This window comes from Amborella trichopoda, chromosome 2, assembly GCF_054954075.1.
Source record: "Amborella trichopoda isolate Santa Cruz 75 chromosome 2, AtrichopodaSantaCruz75HAP2 v2.0, whole genome shotgun sequence".
NCBI lineage: Eukaryota > Viridiplantae > Streptophyta > Magnoliopsida > Amborellales > Amborellaceae > Amborella > Amborella trichopoda.
In genome coordinates this window covers 17,289,856-17,306,656 of record NC_142337.1, presented here as the reverse complement: position 1 = coordinate 17,306,656, position 16,801 = coordinate 17,289,856, and the positions used below count along the sequence as shown (strand labels likewise).

At 39.1% G+C, this 16,801-nt stretch overlaps 1 protein-coding gene across 3 annotated transcripts in view; it reads left to right on the top strand.

Annotated features, from left to right (window-relative positions):
- The first annotated feature begins 752 nt into the window (after positions 1-752).
- Positions 753-16,801, top strand: part of ADT1 (arogenate dehydratase 1) — a 40,801-nt gene continuing 24,752 nt past the window's right edge. For 2 of the 3 annotated variants that reach the window (XM_020674428.2, XM_011629310.3), the window contains exons 1-10: positions 753-1,148; positions 1,359-1,426; positions 1,557-1,649; positions 1,733-1,933; positions 2,058-2,138; positions 2,263-2,358; positions 2,518-2,595; positions 2,682-2,771; positions 2,887-2,954; positions 3,127-3,208. In XM_020674428.2, the coding sequence (XP_020530087.1) occupies positions 914-1,148; positions 1,359-1,426; positions 1,557-1,649; positions 1,733-1,933; positions 2,058-2,138; positions 2,263-2,358; positions 2,518-2,595; positions 2,682-2,771; positions 2,887-2,954; positions 3,127-3,208 (1,092 nt within the window). In that variant the 5' untranslated portion in view covers positions 753-913. Of the gene's footprint in view, positions 1,149-1,358; positions 1,427-1,556; positions 1,650-1,732; positions 1,934-2,057; positions 2,139-2,262; positions 2,359-2,517; positions 2,596-2,681; positions 2,772-2,886; positions 2,955-3,126; positions 3,209-3,328; positions 3,710-16,801 lie in introns of those variants that run through there. The other variant, XM_020674426.2, reaches the window with a different exon arrangement.

Here is a 16,801-nt window from a genome sequence, read left to right as displayed (position 1 = left end):
CATAATGAAAAAAAGGTTTTACGGGATTTTAAAATGGCGTAAACCTCTTTTACATTTATATATTTCATCTCTAATTTGTTGATCTATTTTTTCTATCTCTATCTCTATGTTATACAGTATTTAAAATGCTCTAAAAAAAATTAGAGAGAAAGAGATAAATATTACAAAAATGAGATAGGGAAATAAAAAATAAACTAAAAAAAAATAGAGATGAAAGAGATAAATATAAAGAAAATATTGCCATATAACATGCATTAGTTTTTACGATGGTAAAATGAGTTTTAGTTTTTACGGTACTTAAAGTATCGTAATTGGCTTCCATAGTTTTACGGTACTTAAAGTAAGGTAATGTTAATTGAAGTTATTGGTATTACGATACTATATGTACCGTAATATATTTTCAAGGTACTGCAAGTAAGTTATTGGTATTACACTACTATAAGGACTGTAATATATTTTCAAGGTATTACGACACTCGAAGTGCCGTAATTCTATCAATGCTTTTGCGGTAGAAAGACTGCTGTAAATGATATTTTCTAAAAAGACAATCGTAAATGGTATATTCATCCAAAAAATCTAAAAGATCGGGAAAAAGAGTGTGAGCGATATTTTCGAAAGTTTGTGCTTTTTTTAAATTTTATTTAAATTAAAAAATATTAACACGATAATTTCCCTTAAATTAAAAAAAAAAAAAAAGTATGAATATAAAAGAATGAAAAATATAAAAAAGAAAATACTCACCGATTAGAGGAGAGGAGAGAGTTTCTATAATTTTTCGGAACGTGTCGGCAACGAAAGGGCAGCTCGTCACCTACCTTCCTTGGTGTCTCTCTGCTCTTTAAACTTCACACATCTCTCTAACACCGCACTTAATGCGGCATCTTGGGTTCAAGATTGAGAGAGAGGGAGAGATATGGCTCTGAATGCATTCTACAATTCATGGCAGCTGCCCCCATTGCTTCTGAATGATCAGAAGCTCGATTTGGAGGCCAAAGCTTTGACCTTGAGCTTCAAACCCAAGGAGAACAATGGCTCCTCCACTTCACCTAACGTTAATGATCCCCAGACCCCTTTGCCACCAGTTGAGTTGAAACCATTACTACCCAATCCTCCTATTGAGTTGAGGAAAGAGTTTATCTCCCTACCAAGTACGTTTCTCTCTTCTGCTTTCGGGTATTGGTCGATTCTGGCTTTTGCATGTCTTCCTATGCGTTTTCTCCGTTTAATCTCTTTCTACTTTTTTTTGTTTTTTGGGCAATGGGGTTCAAATGCATGTTTAGTTTATTGGTTTTTTTTTTCTCCCCCTTAATTTATTATGGTGTTTTGTTTTTTTGGTGATTTTATTTGGTTTAATGCAGGACCATTGTCTGTGACTGATCTTGCTGCATGTCCTAGCCATGGCGCCCCAGTTCGAGTAGCTTATCAGGTGCTTTTTTTTTTTTTTTTTTTTTTTTGACTTTTCTCAATTTTGAGATATCTGTTCTTCTTTTTAGTCATTTTATTTTCTGGTGATGGTGTTAATCCTTGTTTCATTCAATTATGGACTTATGGTGTAGGGAGTTCCGGGTGCTTACAGCGAGGAGGCTGCTCTCAAGGCATACCCCCAGTGTGAAGCGGTTCCTTGTGATCAGTTTGAAGCTGCATTCAAAGTATAATCAGTTTGTATTACTTGATTTTACATCCGCAATTCACACTGCTGAGTCTCTCTATATCTCATTTTCATCTTTGGCAGGCGGTAGAGCTGTGGCTTGTAGATAAAGCAGTTCTTCCCATAGAGAACTCTCTAGGAGGAAGCATTCATCGTAATTATGACTTGCTCCTTCGCCATAGGCTACACATTGTTGGGGAGGTGCAAATTCTTGTGAACCACTGCCTTCTAGGTCTGCCTGGAGTGAGAAGGGAGGAGCTAACACGCGTTCTGAGCCATCCCCAGGTCAAATTATACTTTCCCCCATCTTGAGTTCTCATTCTTCTAATGATGGAATGTTGATCCATTGCTCCATATGTCTATCTATCCGTAGTTGCATGTTACAAGTTTGAATTCTGTATGTTCACAGGCACTTGCTCAATGTGAGATTGCACTGAGCCAGTTGGGAGTTGTCCGTGAAAGTGTGGATAATATTGCCGGTGCTGCGCAGGCGAGTGTATTACATAAGATCATTTTGCTATGATTACCAGAAGAACTAAGCTTGGCCTTGTGTCATCATTAAACAATTTGGTGCACTTGTCCCATATTTTAAATTGGTGGAATTTTTGAACCAGCTTGTAGCTACACAGAGGTTAAGAGATACGGGTGCGATAGCTAGTGCTCGAGCTGCAGAGTTGTATGGGCTTATTATATTGGCAGAAAGAATTCAGGTGAGAGATTTGATTTCTTCTAATGGACGCCCTTATTTCAAATGCTATTTTATTGAATTTTCCACAGGAAAACTGGTTATAAGTCTTGAATTTTATGGTTTTTTCATTCCATACTTTGAGCTGGTTCAAATTTCTTTGATGGTCTTATATTGCCCACAGGATGATTTTGAAAATGTTACACGGTTTCTGATACTGGCTAGGGAACCTATAATTCCAAGAGGAGACCAGCCTTTCAAGGTAAAACTTTCAAGTTTCGAAGCTTTCTTGAGATTGCAAATGATGTTTGTCTTGTTTTGTAAAGTTTGTTTTGTTTCTTCTCACAGACAAGCATAGTCTTCACTCTTGAAGAAGGTCCTGGGGTACTTTTTAAAGCATTGGCAGTGTTTGCCTTGAGGGAGATAAATTTGACAAAGGTTGATCTGATCTATAATTTTGTTCTCTCTTAACTTCTGTTCTGAAACTTTTATGCATATAAATTGGACAATCTGTCCTGGTTTTTATTATGTTTTCTACTGCTTGCATTGGTAGATTGAAAGCAGACCCCAAAGAAAAAGACCTCTGCGAGTTGTGGATGACTCTAACAATGGGAGTGCTAAGTGAGTTTTATTTTCTGCTTTGGAGTCTGAATTATCGACTTTGGAATTTATCTTTGAACCATTACTATAGTTTGTTTCAAATGATTGGCAACTACGTGACCTCGTGTGAGACATTCTTTGCAAGCATTTGGCTATAGATAGCATCCTACTAATTTTTTTTTCTTTCGTATAGGTATTTTGATTATCTATTTTACATTGACTTTGAAGCATCAATGGCTGATCCTCGTGCACAAAATGCCTTGGGCCATTTGCAGGTCTGTGGTATCATTCTGTCTTATCTCATGGAATCTTCGTCTTGTGTTCTTGCTCTTTTCCAATTTATTTCACAAGAACCTTAAAGATTATTGACCCAGTATTGTTGTTACGATTGCTAGGTTCATGTGAGAAAAATATTGTTTACACATATGCATGGTGCGCTCCCTGCCATCATTGTAACTTTACTCATATGCTGGCAGTCGGAATGTAAAAGCGGATCCTGCATCATTGTTTCTCATAAGACTTGGCTCATGTCCTTGTCTCATGGCCTTAAGTCATTTGCTGAGAACCCTTGTGTTCTTGGTTCCATATGTCACTGCTGGGTTGTATCCTGACTGTCAAGTTACATGGTTGCATGTAGGACAATTTTCATTCCACATGCAAGGTTTACTTGTCTGCAAGTGTGTAATAATAAGCCTATAACATGCCTTGGTATTCTACACTACCTATTTATTTGGATAATGATGTGGCTATGTAAATGATGAGTATTTTTTATCATTTACTATGGTGAATAGGGGTTTTAGACTTTTTGTGGACTCTAGGACACCTTGACTGGCAGTCCAAACTTTTCACGTAAAGATGCTGATCGCTGTGCACTGAGAAGAAGGTTAGGTCGCTTTCAGATTGGTAACTGAAAGTTGACCTGGTAATGCAATCTGGCCCTCCTTAGTAAGTTGATCAGCTGTGTACTTTGCCCTATCCTTGTGTGCTGGAAAGCAATGTGCAGTGGTCTTCTGAGTTCAGTGATCTCTTTAAAAACATGCAAAAGAGACCTTGGGCAAGGGAAATTTGCATTATCTCAATTAATGACATTCTTAGAATCACCCTCCACCACTTAGGAGTAGCCCCAAGAAATGTCGAGCAACTTGAGGCCCTTTAGGAGAGCCCTTGCCTCTGCATCAGTAGCTGTCGTTTTGCTGACTGGAGCTTAGAAGTACAAGGATATTGAATGAGTACTATTTCTGCCCCCTAGCCCAGCCCTTTCCGGTTTGCCAAAGGAGCACCCATGAAAGTTGACTTATGACAGTGCCTCGCTCCGGTAGAAACTAAAACGTGGACCTAGGGATCTTCCAGGTAGTGGACCTGGAAAATGCCAAGATCTAGTCTGACAGCTGGGGAGGGAACTCCTCCATAACCATATACCAAGGACCTCCTATATGATCATTTCCCATTAGATTATATCTAGCGTATTACTGTTACAAGTATACAACTTCTTATAATACATTTGTATACTATGTGAATGAAATGATTTTTTTTAATAACAATAAATATGCACTTTAGCTTATACTTTAATTTTTAAAGAGAAGGCAACCACTTCTTGTGTGTGCCGATTTCTGTATTAGCTATGTAATGCAGTCATCATTTCTCACAAACAAAATATGAATTCATCATTTCTCACAAACAAAATATGAATTCATCATTTCTCACAAACAAAATATGAGTTTTAGCTATACTCACTTGAAACACTTCAATTCATATGGATGTTATTGTTCAGCCGGTAGCCTCAAGATAAGCAGGCGGTTGTTATTTTAAATTTATTCTATTTCAAAATATTAATAATGCCGTGAGGGAGGGTTCAAATTCCATTGGTTTCGTCAAATGCACGACATTGTGTTGCCTTTCAAAACTCCACTAAGTGGTAGCTCCCTTTTTCCCTCCTTTCACAATAGCATGGTCATGCAAAAATGGCTCTAATAAGCAGTGCTTTACATCCTATTTGGAAAGGGGTCCCATTCCCTTTCCATCCTTAATGTGTGGAGCGCAATCGCATGTTGCCACTAATTAATTACCTTAACCAACACTGATCAAACGATGCCTAAGTTTTGTTCATCTCTTTTTAGTGAGTTACTTGTAATGTCTTCCTTACCCTATTTAACTTGCGTATAAATTAAGACCAGCATGGGAAAAATAGAACCGGAATGATTAATCAGACATGGGCTCAGAAGCGGTTCAACCGGCCTAACCGATAAACCAGTCGGTTCAACCATTCTAACCGGGCAAGTCTCGGGCAGTCCAAAATGTTTTAAAAAAATACAAAAAAAATATATAATAAAATATGAAAAGTATATTTAAAGAATAATTAAACAAAGCTCGTCCAAATGAAGTTGAAAATTAATGAAAAAAAAAAAAATCTTAAAGAATTGATTTGTGCCTAGGGGTAGTTTTGAAATTTTCCGAAAAGATGGGAAAATGTAAAAATAAATTTTAATGACCAAAACTATTTCCAAATTTTACCATTATGATGAAAACATTAAAATAATACATTACAAACAAAATCCCTTATTGTTTGGGATTTTATATAATTTTTTTAAAAAATACCCAGCTGGTCACCAAAACCGGCCGAAACAGGAACCGGTCTCCATGCGGTTACCAGTTAGAGCGGCCAATTTTTCCAACAATGATTAAGACCCATGTATCTTTAGATCTTGCAACTACCTTTTTTGGTAAGTGGCCAATTTTTTTCCAAAATGCAAATGTACCTTTATTATCTTCCATTTTAAGATAACTCATATATCCATTGTGAGCTTGGTCTAGTAGCTATATTTTGGATAGTGATTTTCTTCACAATATTCGAAATCTTCTCAGATTTAGGAGCTCCTTTTCATATTAGTGATTTGTATCCAAAATTTCAGAGTTGATCTAGATCTAGTAGCTACTTTTTAGAAAAGTGATTTTCTTTCCAAAATTCAAATTTGATCCAGATCTAGTAACTACTTTTTAGTAAGTGATTCTTTCCAAAATGTAAATTAAATCCTGGTCTAGTAGCAATCTGTTGATAAGTGTTTTCTTTCCAAACTTCAAAGTTACCTTCAACATTTCCCATTTTTAGGGTTAACTTATGTATCGACTGGCAGCGAACATAAATGACCTTTATACCTTTGATTGCATTAGCCTTTCCTTTTTTGCATATACCGTATTGATAAGAGTGTCAGTCCATTGATCAAATCCCTTGTTAAGTGGAATCTTGATGCTATGTTGTCAAGAGCGCGTCTCAAGGCATATCCATGTAATAAATGGAGAACCTCCCTGAGAGGGAAGGGCAATAAAGGTGCTCCCGTTAACTAGAAACTCAAGCTTTCTCGCTTATCTTTGAGCCTTTCTTGCTTCTGGTGAGGGTCTTGCAATGTTCTCCAGCTATAATTACTGCCTACCTTGAGTTTCTGGAAACATTGGAATTTTGAAAGAGAAAATCCATGCTCTGAAGACGAATTAATCTTGAGACTCAGTGCCATTATCCAAAGGATTAAATCACAAGTGGCACTAGGGGGTATACAAGTTGAACTCTAACAGGTCAATCAAGCAATATAAGGCCAGAAAGGTAACAAGGGGGTTTACTTGAAAATATGAGCTGGATTATAAAGAAGCATATTTGCTCGTCAAAATAAAAATCTCAAAAATTATGTTGTTCATATAATTGCTTTTGCATGAGGTAGACTTCAAGCATGCATTTTTTCAAGAATACTTTGAAGAAGAGGTGGGATGCATCCACTGCAGTTCTCCTCAGATTGGGTAGTAAGCTTAGGATGCCATTTAGAGAAGGCAATAAATCGGTGAAAAATACACCTGTGCGCATGGTTTGTGATGTCAAGTTCAAGAATGACAAGTTATGGTTCGAAAAACAAGCCACAACAACCACCTCATATCTTTTCAGGGAAAATGGGTGCTTTCTAGGCAGTTGATAATATCATACTCAAAATGGATGATTCCCAGTGTGTAACAGAAGAAGAGGCACGCTTCCAGATCAAAAAGCCTTTGCATCTATTTGAATCTTGAACTATTTATGGTGGTCAAGTTGGTGCTTTGCTGAAATGGGCACACTGTGCTATGCCTTTGTGTCTTACCCAACACTGTAGTCATTTTTTTTTTATGCATGAATATTTGGCTGATCTGGACACATCCTAGCCCTTCTCTACCTTCATTTCAGTGAAGAGACTACTTCCATGCAACTTGTGTAGTGGACTAATACTCTTATTTTTTTGGTGCAATTTGTCAGAAGCAGTGTTGATTCCTGGCCGATTTATTGTTTTATTAAATGATGACAATGATTAATCAATAGAACTCACCCAGATATTGAAATCACTCTTTAGAAGTGAACCTACTAACTTTTTGAAATTACTCACATTTCTAAGTGTCATACATGTGTCATCTCATTGACGTGTTGACATGTACCAAAAACCCTTGGCATGCTTGTCCAAGTTGCAGAGATTTGATTAGTCACACGTATTCTTCCAAACTTTACAATGGAAGCCATGTGGAATGATCTTCTTCCCACTTACGTCTACTATATCTTCTTTTATGAGGACATGATCAAGAAATCTGTGCAATAAATTAGAAATTTTTGTATTTATGGTTGCATGGATGATTGTCTATAGAAGTGATCCACCATCACTATATTCAAAATTAGAAGTAACCTATCTACTAAGACAAGGGAAAATAAATTTTTTTATTAATCGGTGTTCATTGCTTCCAACCTATCTCTGGGATGCAGCTGGTAGTTACACATTCTCTTGGGGAAGCAGCCCTTGATTCAACACTCATATATTTTTTGGTGGGAGATTGAAAGAATGATCATGATCCAGTTATGGCTTAATGCGAAGGTGGGAGAAGTCCCATATATATCTGGAGACATGCATGCAATTGTGCCGCGAGAAGTGGCAAACTCTTCCAAAGAGGGATGAAGGACACCAAGTCTGGTGTATACCGATGAAGACGATATTTCTGGCTTCAAGGAAATTGTAAGGAAAATATGTTGAGTATGTAAACTAGGGTGACCAACATCAACATAGTTTTATTTGGCATTATACCTGGTTTCTGCTTTGTATAAAGGCTGGCTGTAACCTAAGTAGCAGAAACTACCTCAAATCTAGGGATAAAACCTTCATAAAACTGGAATCTGGCACACCGCTACAGAATGACCAGCATAAGACTGGAATTGAAAGCAAATCACAGTGAAGATGCTTGAAAGCAAGAGAGAGGTCTATAAAACTTGATAATATGGCCCTCCAAAAGTGGGGGCTACTCCTTATTACGAATAATGGGTTCTTCATTAAGTACGACGTGTCCTTCTAAAATCCTTGGTTTTCTTGCTAAGTAATGATTGGTGAGTCAAGTTTTGAAGGGGTTAAGGTGAAATGGCTTTGGCCATTTACCAGAGTTTTCAAATGTCTTCTTATCTTTGATGAAATCAGTGCAAAACGCTGCAAAAGTAAAGGGTTAGGAGAGGCCTGCCATGGGTCCTCGGGAAGTTCTGCAGGTTTAAGATCTGGAAACCATTATTAGGCTTACCCATGACTTTATGATTGCATGATGGTCTTTCAAAACTTGGCTGTGGTTCTTTGACACTGCAGAGAGCTTGAACTTCAAATTTTAGTTTTGCCACATGTGAACCTTTTTTTTTTTGTGATTGGTGGCAAATGGAAATAGTTCAAGTTTTATGCGTGGGTGTCGTTTAACCACACATTGGAAGAACTCACCTCACAACATGTTCTATGTTCTTAATATTGCTTCATGAGGTGCTTCCACATCTTAGCAAGAACATCAAATTCCATAAACTAGATGATGATATACTGGGGTCAGTTTTTACCAGTGGGTTCATTTCACTTGTGTTTTTGACATCAAGGTAGAACTCCTTGTCCGCTAGTGTTTGTAATTTTCTTTAAAAATTTTGTGCACTTAAACTATCTCCACCCATAGTTACCGGCATCGCTCAAGAAGGTGGTTGCTCCAGCTCTGGAAGCTTGATCCTGCATTCTGGGACAAGGGATCTTGATTCCAGACGTTTTTTTAATTTCGGAATCTCAATTCGCAAAATTGGGGATGTAGATCCTAGTTAATGGGATCCATATCCCTCTCACCCAAATCATGGGTCCATGACTAAGTGGAATCGAGGCTTCATCAATGTGGAATGGAGTTACTTTTACATTGATACTGTAGAATCACCGACACATGTCGAGATTCATTTACAATATGCAAATGGATCACCAACATATTTGTGTTGTTGTGTCTAGATCATCATCATTTTCGTTAAAGACAAGAGCTTCTTTCATGCCTAAGGACCAAAATTTGAATCCTTATTTTAGGGTTTTTCAGTTTCACTTCTCACTCATGAGACACACCCAATGATAACAAAAAATGTAAAAAATATTTTAGAAATGGGTTTCTTTGTATTTAATGATACTTAGATTTTTGAATTTGAAAAAATATTAATCATATAGCCCAATGGCCTTCATTCATGAGCTAGAATACCCCAAGTAAGTGCTCTTGGGATGCCTCAATTCTAAGCTAGATGGACCTGGATCCCATGTACATAACCATTTGATGCTGGACAAATTTGGATTGCCCTTCATATTGGGATCACGATCCCTTTAACTTTCAGTGTAATGATATCAATCCCTATCCCATGGATCTTCGTGCATCTTTCGATCCTGTGGTCCCAATCCCAATCAAGGTTCCAACTGCGCTTCTGATCCTGGTGCCTCTCCACCCAAGGTTTCAAAAAACGCTAGGCAGCCGGCTTGCTCCCAGTGCCCAGAACCTCAGGCTCCTTGTAGTACAAATTCTTTAGATATATGCATATATGTGCAGTCCAAATGCACATTTATGCATATATCTGTGTCAATTTCATAATTTATTGCATTTGTATGTGTTGTAACATAATTTTTCTATACAAACATATCGCATTTTTAGAATAAACCTGTTCAAAATATCAAAATTCAAATCACAAGAATTTTTAAAAATTATTTAAGGTCTAGTCTATGTATTAGTAATAGTTTTCATCTTTCCTTGTTCCATAATAACATGGACTCCAACTCTCCAACCTCCAGTAGTACCCTAAAAATAATTCTAATGAGAAAAGAAAAGTTTACGATGCTTCTGTAAACCACAAAAAATTCTTTTGATTCTTAGAAATAAGTATAGCTAAGAGATTTAGGTCTTATGGAAGTATTCTTTTAATTTGGGGGGTTGAAAATAACCTCCATAATCTATTTAAACTTTTTTGGGGGTCAAAATTACCCCCTTTGGCCTTTTGGGCATCTTTGTAAATTAAAAAAGGATCCACGGGCCAAGATGGCCGCTCAAAACTATGCGTTGAGTGCCCGTGCCCCCTTGGCCCGCCTTGGCCCTTGCCCAGGTATAGCCACTTAGAATGAGGTGCCTAGGCCTAGGCATGTGGCCTGAGATCTCTTGGGCTCCTAGGCGCTAAGCGGACCGTTTTTTGAAACCTTGTCTCCAACTTTGCTAAATGTCCACTTTGCTTGGCTGCTGATCATACATGACCTCGAAAGGGGACCTCCTTGTCAACCTATGACAATGCTTTTATTGGCGAGCTCGGCTTGTTGGGAGTTATGGCCCTTTCAAGGGCATAAGTCTAAAATTCCCTCGCTTAGTGGGAGTGAGTGAGTGAAGATGATTCTAGGTGCTTGGTGCACTTGGGCCTAGAATCGTATACCTCGAATACATGAGCCAATGAGAAATGCTAAAGAGAGAGAGATTATTGATAGAGGTGTGAGAGTCACCTCTGAGTCAGAAATATACCTAGATTATTGCCTCATGGATGATGCTTTGGTCAGGGCTAAGAGAACCAATAAGAGATTAGAACCCGAGTGCCTTAGGAGTGATGACCATGTATAGGATGGTCGTGATTTATGGGACATGAGGCCGTACCCTGACACGAGACCACCCTATGGCATGTTCACCCACAGTCCCATGGGAAGTCACTCTTTTAATATGTGATCCAACTAGGAAGAGCTTGTGCACATGTGCCTTGACAGGACTCCTACATATAAGTATTTCGATGCCCCTGTAATCAACTGACACCCGAGAATGATGGGACATTGATTGTGGTAATTTTGATAAGCCACATTATGTTTCCCTGCCATAGATGTGGAGCATAGGTTTGTTGGGTCATTCCAAGAGAATGAACCTTCATTGCGGACTAGCCTATGGAGTACTCCGGTAACCTAAATTTTAAACCTAGAGATCTCATTTACTAATTGTCCATTTTATTTTGATGCCATAATGAGTATTTATGATAGGAAATAATTTGTGGGATTTTTTAGAAGTTTTTGAAATTTTTTAGAGCATAAAATTCCGACATGTGGCACCCCCACAGCCCCACTAAGGGTTGACATCATCATGACATCAAACTCATATGAGGGGTCCTTGTTTGTCTTTTGTTGATTTGTTATATTGAGTTATAAGTTTTTAAATATGAGAAAATTGTTTTATATTTTAAGTGCATAATTAGTCACATGTTGTTCTGATACACATGCGATCTTATTCACATGTGCTTAGGGTTTTGGGCATGCCATGAAATTTTGCTTAAACCCTAATCCATTAGATTAAGTGATTTATTAACGTGGCTTTTTGTGTGGCATCACCTCATTGGCTTAAACCCATGCGAATCTCATGAAATGGCTTCATGCATGAAAGCAAGATATTTTTAAAATTACTTGGGAGGCACACCCCTACACATTCATTCTTTCTTTAATTTCAAAATTCACCATGGGCACTTTTGGAATTGAGAAATGACATTTGTGAGAACTTTTCTAAAATGGCTAATCTAGGGTTTTTAAAGGAGTCATAAGGGTGTGAAATCTCATCCTTTGATCATGATGGCTAGACAAGGATGAGTGGCTAGGATCAAGGCTCTCTTATGTGCCATGGATGATGAGCGTCAAGGGCCATGATCAATTCACTTAAAAATGTCTCACTTGAATTGCCTATAAATAACCTCATTTAGCCCATTCTCTACACACTTGAGAACACATTTTAGAGAGAGAATTAGAGAACTCAATGCCCCACATGGTTTATCCTTCTTCCTTGTTTGAACTTGTTGTGAGTGAAGTTCCCATGGCCATTGAAGCTTCCTCCCATGGTGTATAGGCTTGAGGTAATTTCCATAGCGTTATTCCCTTCATTTCTTGAGTAATTTGCTTTTCTTGCTGTAAATCCCATTTTACAGTTGGTAAATTGTAAGCTCCTTGTGAAACAATGCATGTATACTGTGTAGTCCAGTTCAATACTTTGCACTTGACGCCCATCTTCTTCTTGAATTTCATCACCTGATTTCTCTGAGATTTCTTTGAGAACTGTTGAGCATATCAACAAGCATTTGATGTGTATTTGAGTACCCTGTCATTGGCCGGTCTAGATTGTTTCTCTCATGAAACCACTCTTGTTTCCTCAAGTCTATGGCCATATACACTCATATAGTTCAAACTGTTCATAGCTGACTTTTGCTTACCACTTTGAACATCAAAAGTTCATCTCTATCTCATTCTAAAATTATCAAGTACATTTCAAGTGTGCATAAGCTTCCCATTTCAAATGTGAGATCAGACTTTGTGATTTTACCCATCCTTGCCTTTATCATAGGACAAAACTTAGTTCCTTAAAGGTCCTCTAAAGTGATCCGGGCACAAAGGGTTCGACCATCGGCTTGCCTCCATTATTTTGCACTTATTTGCTGTAACTTTGAGTTCATTTGTGTTTTATGTGATCAACAACTGTTTATGTAAAGTTTGGAGTTAGTTTATGTGAAAGAGAAATGTGTATGTGCAGTTCATGTAATAGTATATGTGCTAAGTGATGTAGTTTGCTACTATGAATACAATGCGTTTGTTTTTATGACTTGGGGACTCCATAGAGTTGTATTTTGTTCATTCTCAGGGGTATTTGAGTCTTTGTAAATAAAAAATTGTAGTTGTAATAGTGAGTGCATTTGTATGTGAGAGAAGTGTTTGTAAAAAGTTTTAAGTTTAGTGACTAGTGCAAGTGTTGTACAAGTTCTCTAAACTCTATACCACCATCACGACTTGGGGTAGGACCTGATCCCAATAGCTGGGGTTGTCCGTTGTGAGACTCCAAAGAGGTTTCCCAGTGTTTTGTTTACCATTTTGATTTGGCCATATATTTGTGGGTGGTAGGCACTGCTCTACTGGAGCTTGGTGGCCAGCGTCCTCTATGGAGTGCTCCAAAAGTGACTCATAAAGCACGTATCTCAGTTAGAGGCGATTGTCTTGGGGGCACCATGGAGGCAAACCACCTCCTTGATGAGTAGCGTTGAGGGTATTTTACCTGGGTTGAAGTGTGCCATCTTCGAAAACTGATCCACCACGACAAAGATGGAGTCCCAACCTCTATAAATGTGACGGCGTTCTACCACAAAATCCGTGTTAATATCTGTCCAAGGGTTGGAAGGGATGGGTAGAGGGGTGTTTAGGCCTGTGTTTTGGGACCTGCCTTTGGCAACTGCAAGTTTGACACCTCTCCACGATCTGGCTCACATCTTGTTTGAGTTGTGGGCAGTAAAACTTCTCTTCCACAGCTGCAATTGTCTTATCTTGCCCTAAGTGGCCACTAAGACTCCTACCATGCATTTCAGCGATGATCTTGATTCGGCTGTCCAAGGTTGGAAGGGATGGATAGAGGGGTGTTTAGGCCTGTGTTTTGGGACCTGCCTTTGGATAACTGGAAGTTTGCCACCTCTCCACGATCTGGCTCACATCTTGTTTGAGCTGTGGGTAATAAAACTTCTCTTCCACAGCTGCAATTGTCTTATCTCGCCCCAAGTGGCCACTAAGACTCCTACCATGCATTTCAGCGATGATCTTGATTCGAAGCAACCCCTCTGGGATATATTGTCTACTCCCTATGAAAAGGAAGCCATCCCTACAATATGAAGTTAGAGGTAGGAACCTTGCTTTCCTGCACACATTGATTAGCAATTTTGCAAAAATGGGGTTCGGTGGCAATTTTTGTAGAAGGATATTGAATCCAACCACTAAAGTTGTAAGGGCTCCTAGTAAGTGGGTTCTTTGGCTCGAAGCATTGGCCGTAGCTGCCAGCCTTGTGTCGAATAACAAAGGTGATTTCCTGCAAGTAGGAGATCCTCTTGGCATGATGCCTATTAATTATGTTTTAGGCATTCAAGAACCTCAATACCTGATGATCTGAGAACAGAATGAACTCTCGTTGTATGAGATAATGCTACCAGTGTCACAGAGCCTGCACAAGGGCATAGAACTCCATGTCATAGGTGGAATGCCTTGGTGTCATCTAATTTCTCATTATAGAAAGCAACGAACACTTACTAATAGCTACTACTACTAATATACGACGATCCTGATGATGATTATAAATAATTACCTGTGGCATTTTCCACAAGGCATTGCATCTCCATCGAAGTTGGTAGCTCGGCATTGAAGCCAATTACCTACAGAGACAGAGTCTCGCACCCAGCATTGAAACCACTCCTCCATCCCTACCACCAATAAGAGAACCTTCCTGCCAGTCTTCATACACTCCACCACCATATTATCAGAAAAATGAAAGAAAAAAAAATAAAGGCATGGATCGATGACCTAGACCGGACAACCAAAAACCGGTCCCGATCGATGAATCGACAATCTAGATCGCTGTTTTTTCTACATTGTGATCCAACTAAGAAGAGCTAGTGCACATGTGTCTTGAGAGTCCCCCTGTATTTGAGCACCTATATGTCAAAAAAGCTGAGTACTCTCTGTCTTCCCTACAAAACATTCGTACTCCCTCTCTCTTAAAAAATATGAGTACTCTCTCTCTCTCTCTCTTCCCTTAATGATGGGAATGAGTTTATCTTTGAAACTTTTTGAGTACGAAAATAGAATCAAAATTACAAAACAAAACTCCGTTCCATCCCCAATCACACTATTTCATGAGTCTATGAATTAATGACGTTCACATCACAATTCAGTTACTCTAAAATCCAGCGCTTTGGGGACACCTTCCGCCACTAAAGCTCCACTTTTCCCACATTGAAGCAACAAAAACTCCAAAGAGCAACTCATTCCTCACCACCACTGCCACCATCTCTGATAAGGAAACGAGAACCACCACTGCTGCTGCCGCTGCCACTGTCTCCTGTTCATCAGCCATCTCAGAAGCAATGCTACCATCGCATCTCATGATGAAGCGGATCAAATCAGTACAAAGTGGTGCAGTTAGTCACTGATAATCACAAAAGCTATATCAAGGCAGGGGAACTCTTGATGAGAAAGAGACCGCATTTGGTTTGGACCCCATTCGTTAAAAGCATACGATAAGCCTTCTTTTCAAAACTGAACTTCTTATCCTCTTCTTTTCAAAATATCTGGAGGGTAATTAAGTAAAAACACATGCACATTAAAATCAAAGTAAGGCACACTTCTAAACTTTGTTGAGAGATGTAATTCTGGTGTCGAAAATAATTAGGATGACCTAAAAATCTATTTTTGCCTCTAACTGTAAACTTTTGAGAGGAAGGTTGATCAGACGACCTCGACTTGGAAGAGATGGTATCGTCAACACTCCTCCTCGATTCACGGTGAGTCGCAAAGGGCAAGGGCTCCTCAGGGCATCATTGACGGTAATAGTGCCACCGCAAGACAGAGGACATGTACGCATACGTCTTATGACCCTCATCGCATGAGAGAGGACATTAATAATTGGGGGGCTACTGTCTTGTAGCGTTTGATTTAGTGGAGTGGTCCCATTTGTATGGAGAGAGAGAGAGAGAGAGAGAGAGAGAGAGAGAGAGAGAGAGATGGGGGTTGGCAGGGCCCATACAGGCCCATTAAAAACATCAGGTGTCCAATCCCTTCTCATAGGGTCTGCATGCATAGCCTCCGTGGGTATTTAAGCCAAATAAACCTGAGCCACATCAGTTCCTCAGGTTGCAACGCCCACAATCACTCAAGAGGATATCCAGACTATGATCAATCGGAGCCTTCAGGGAATGCAAGTCCCCGGGATGCAAGAAAGGGCATCATGTAGGAAGCTGGATAAGATGTGTTTAGCACTTGTGTTTGCTGCCTAGAAGTTGCGGCACTATCTTTTGGCACTCCAATTACGCTTGATATCCCATGCAGATCCAATCAAATACCTCATGACAAGGGCTGTTCTATCAGGTTGATTAGCCAAGTGGGCTTTGTTTCTGACATGAACATATCCATTCAAAATAGTGAACAAAACACTTTATCTTATGCTCGTGGCTCAAGCTGTAACTGTTGTAAAGGCCCCTGTAAATAGCCATTACGCGCACCTTCCCAACTCTCTCAATCATGCCATGTGGCTCCTGAATGGAGGGCGTCGGTTACACTAATCCACTAATCTTGGGATTGACTAGCCATGAACCTACATGGTATTGTTGCAAGGGTCCACTGACACAGATGCACTATCACTCATGTATGTGGCCTATGGCCCTTACATAAGCCCATGCCTCGATAGTTACATAGTTAACATCTTTCGATGCTATTTCTAGGTGCGCCTTATTTTGATTGTTTAGGGCCTCAGCCTTATATAAATCGCACCCTTAATGAAAAGGAAGAAAATACAGAACATGTGGAAAAGGTATTTTAAAGAAATTTAAGATGGAAAATTGTAGGCCCATGAATACACCCGTTAATAAAGGCTTGAAATTGTCAAAGAAAATGTGTCCATTAAATGATAGTGATAAAGCTATAAAAACTATGCACGAGAGGCTCAAGAAAGAATTTGTTGATCCATCCCTCATGGAAAGACTCTTGCAATTAACAACTTAAAGATGCTCAAATGAGGGTAGATAGCTGAGC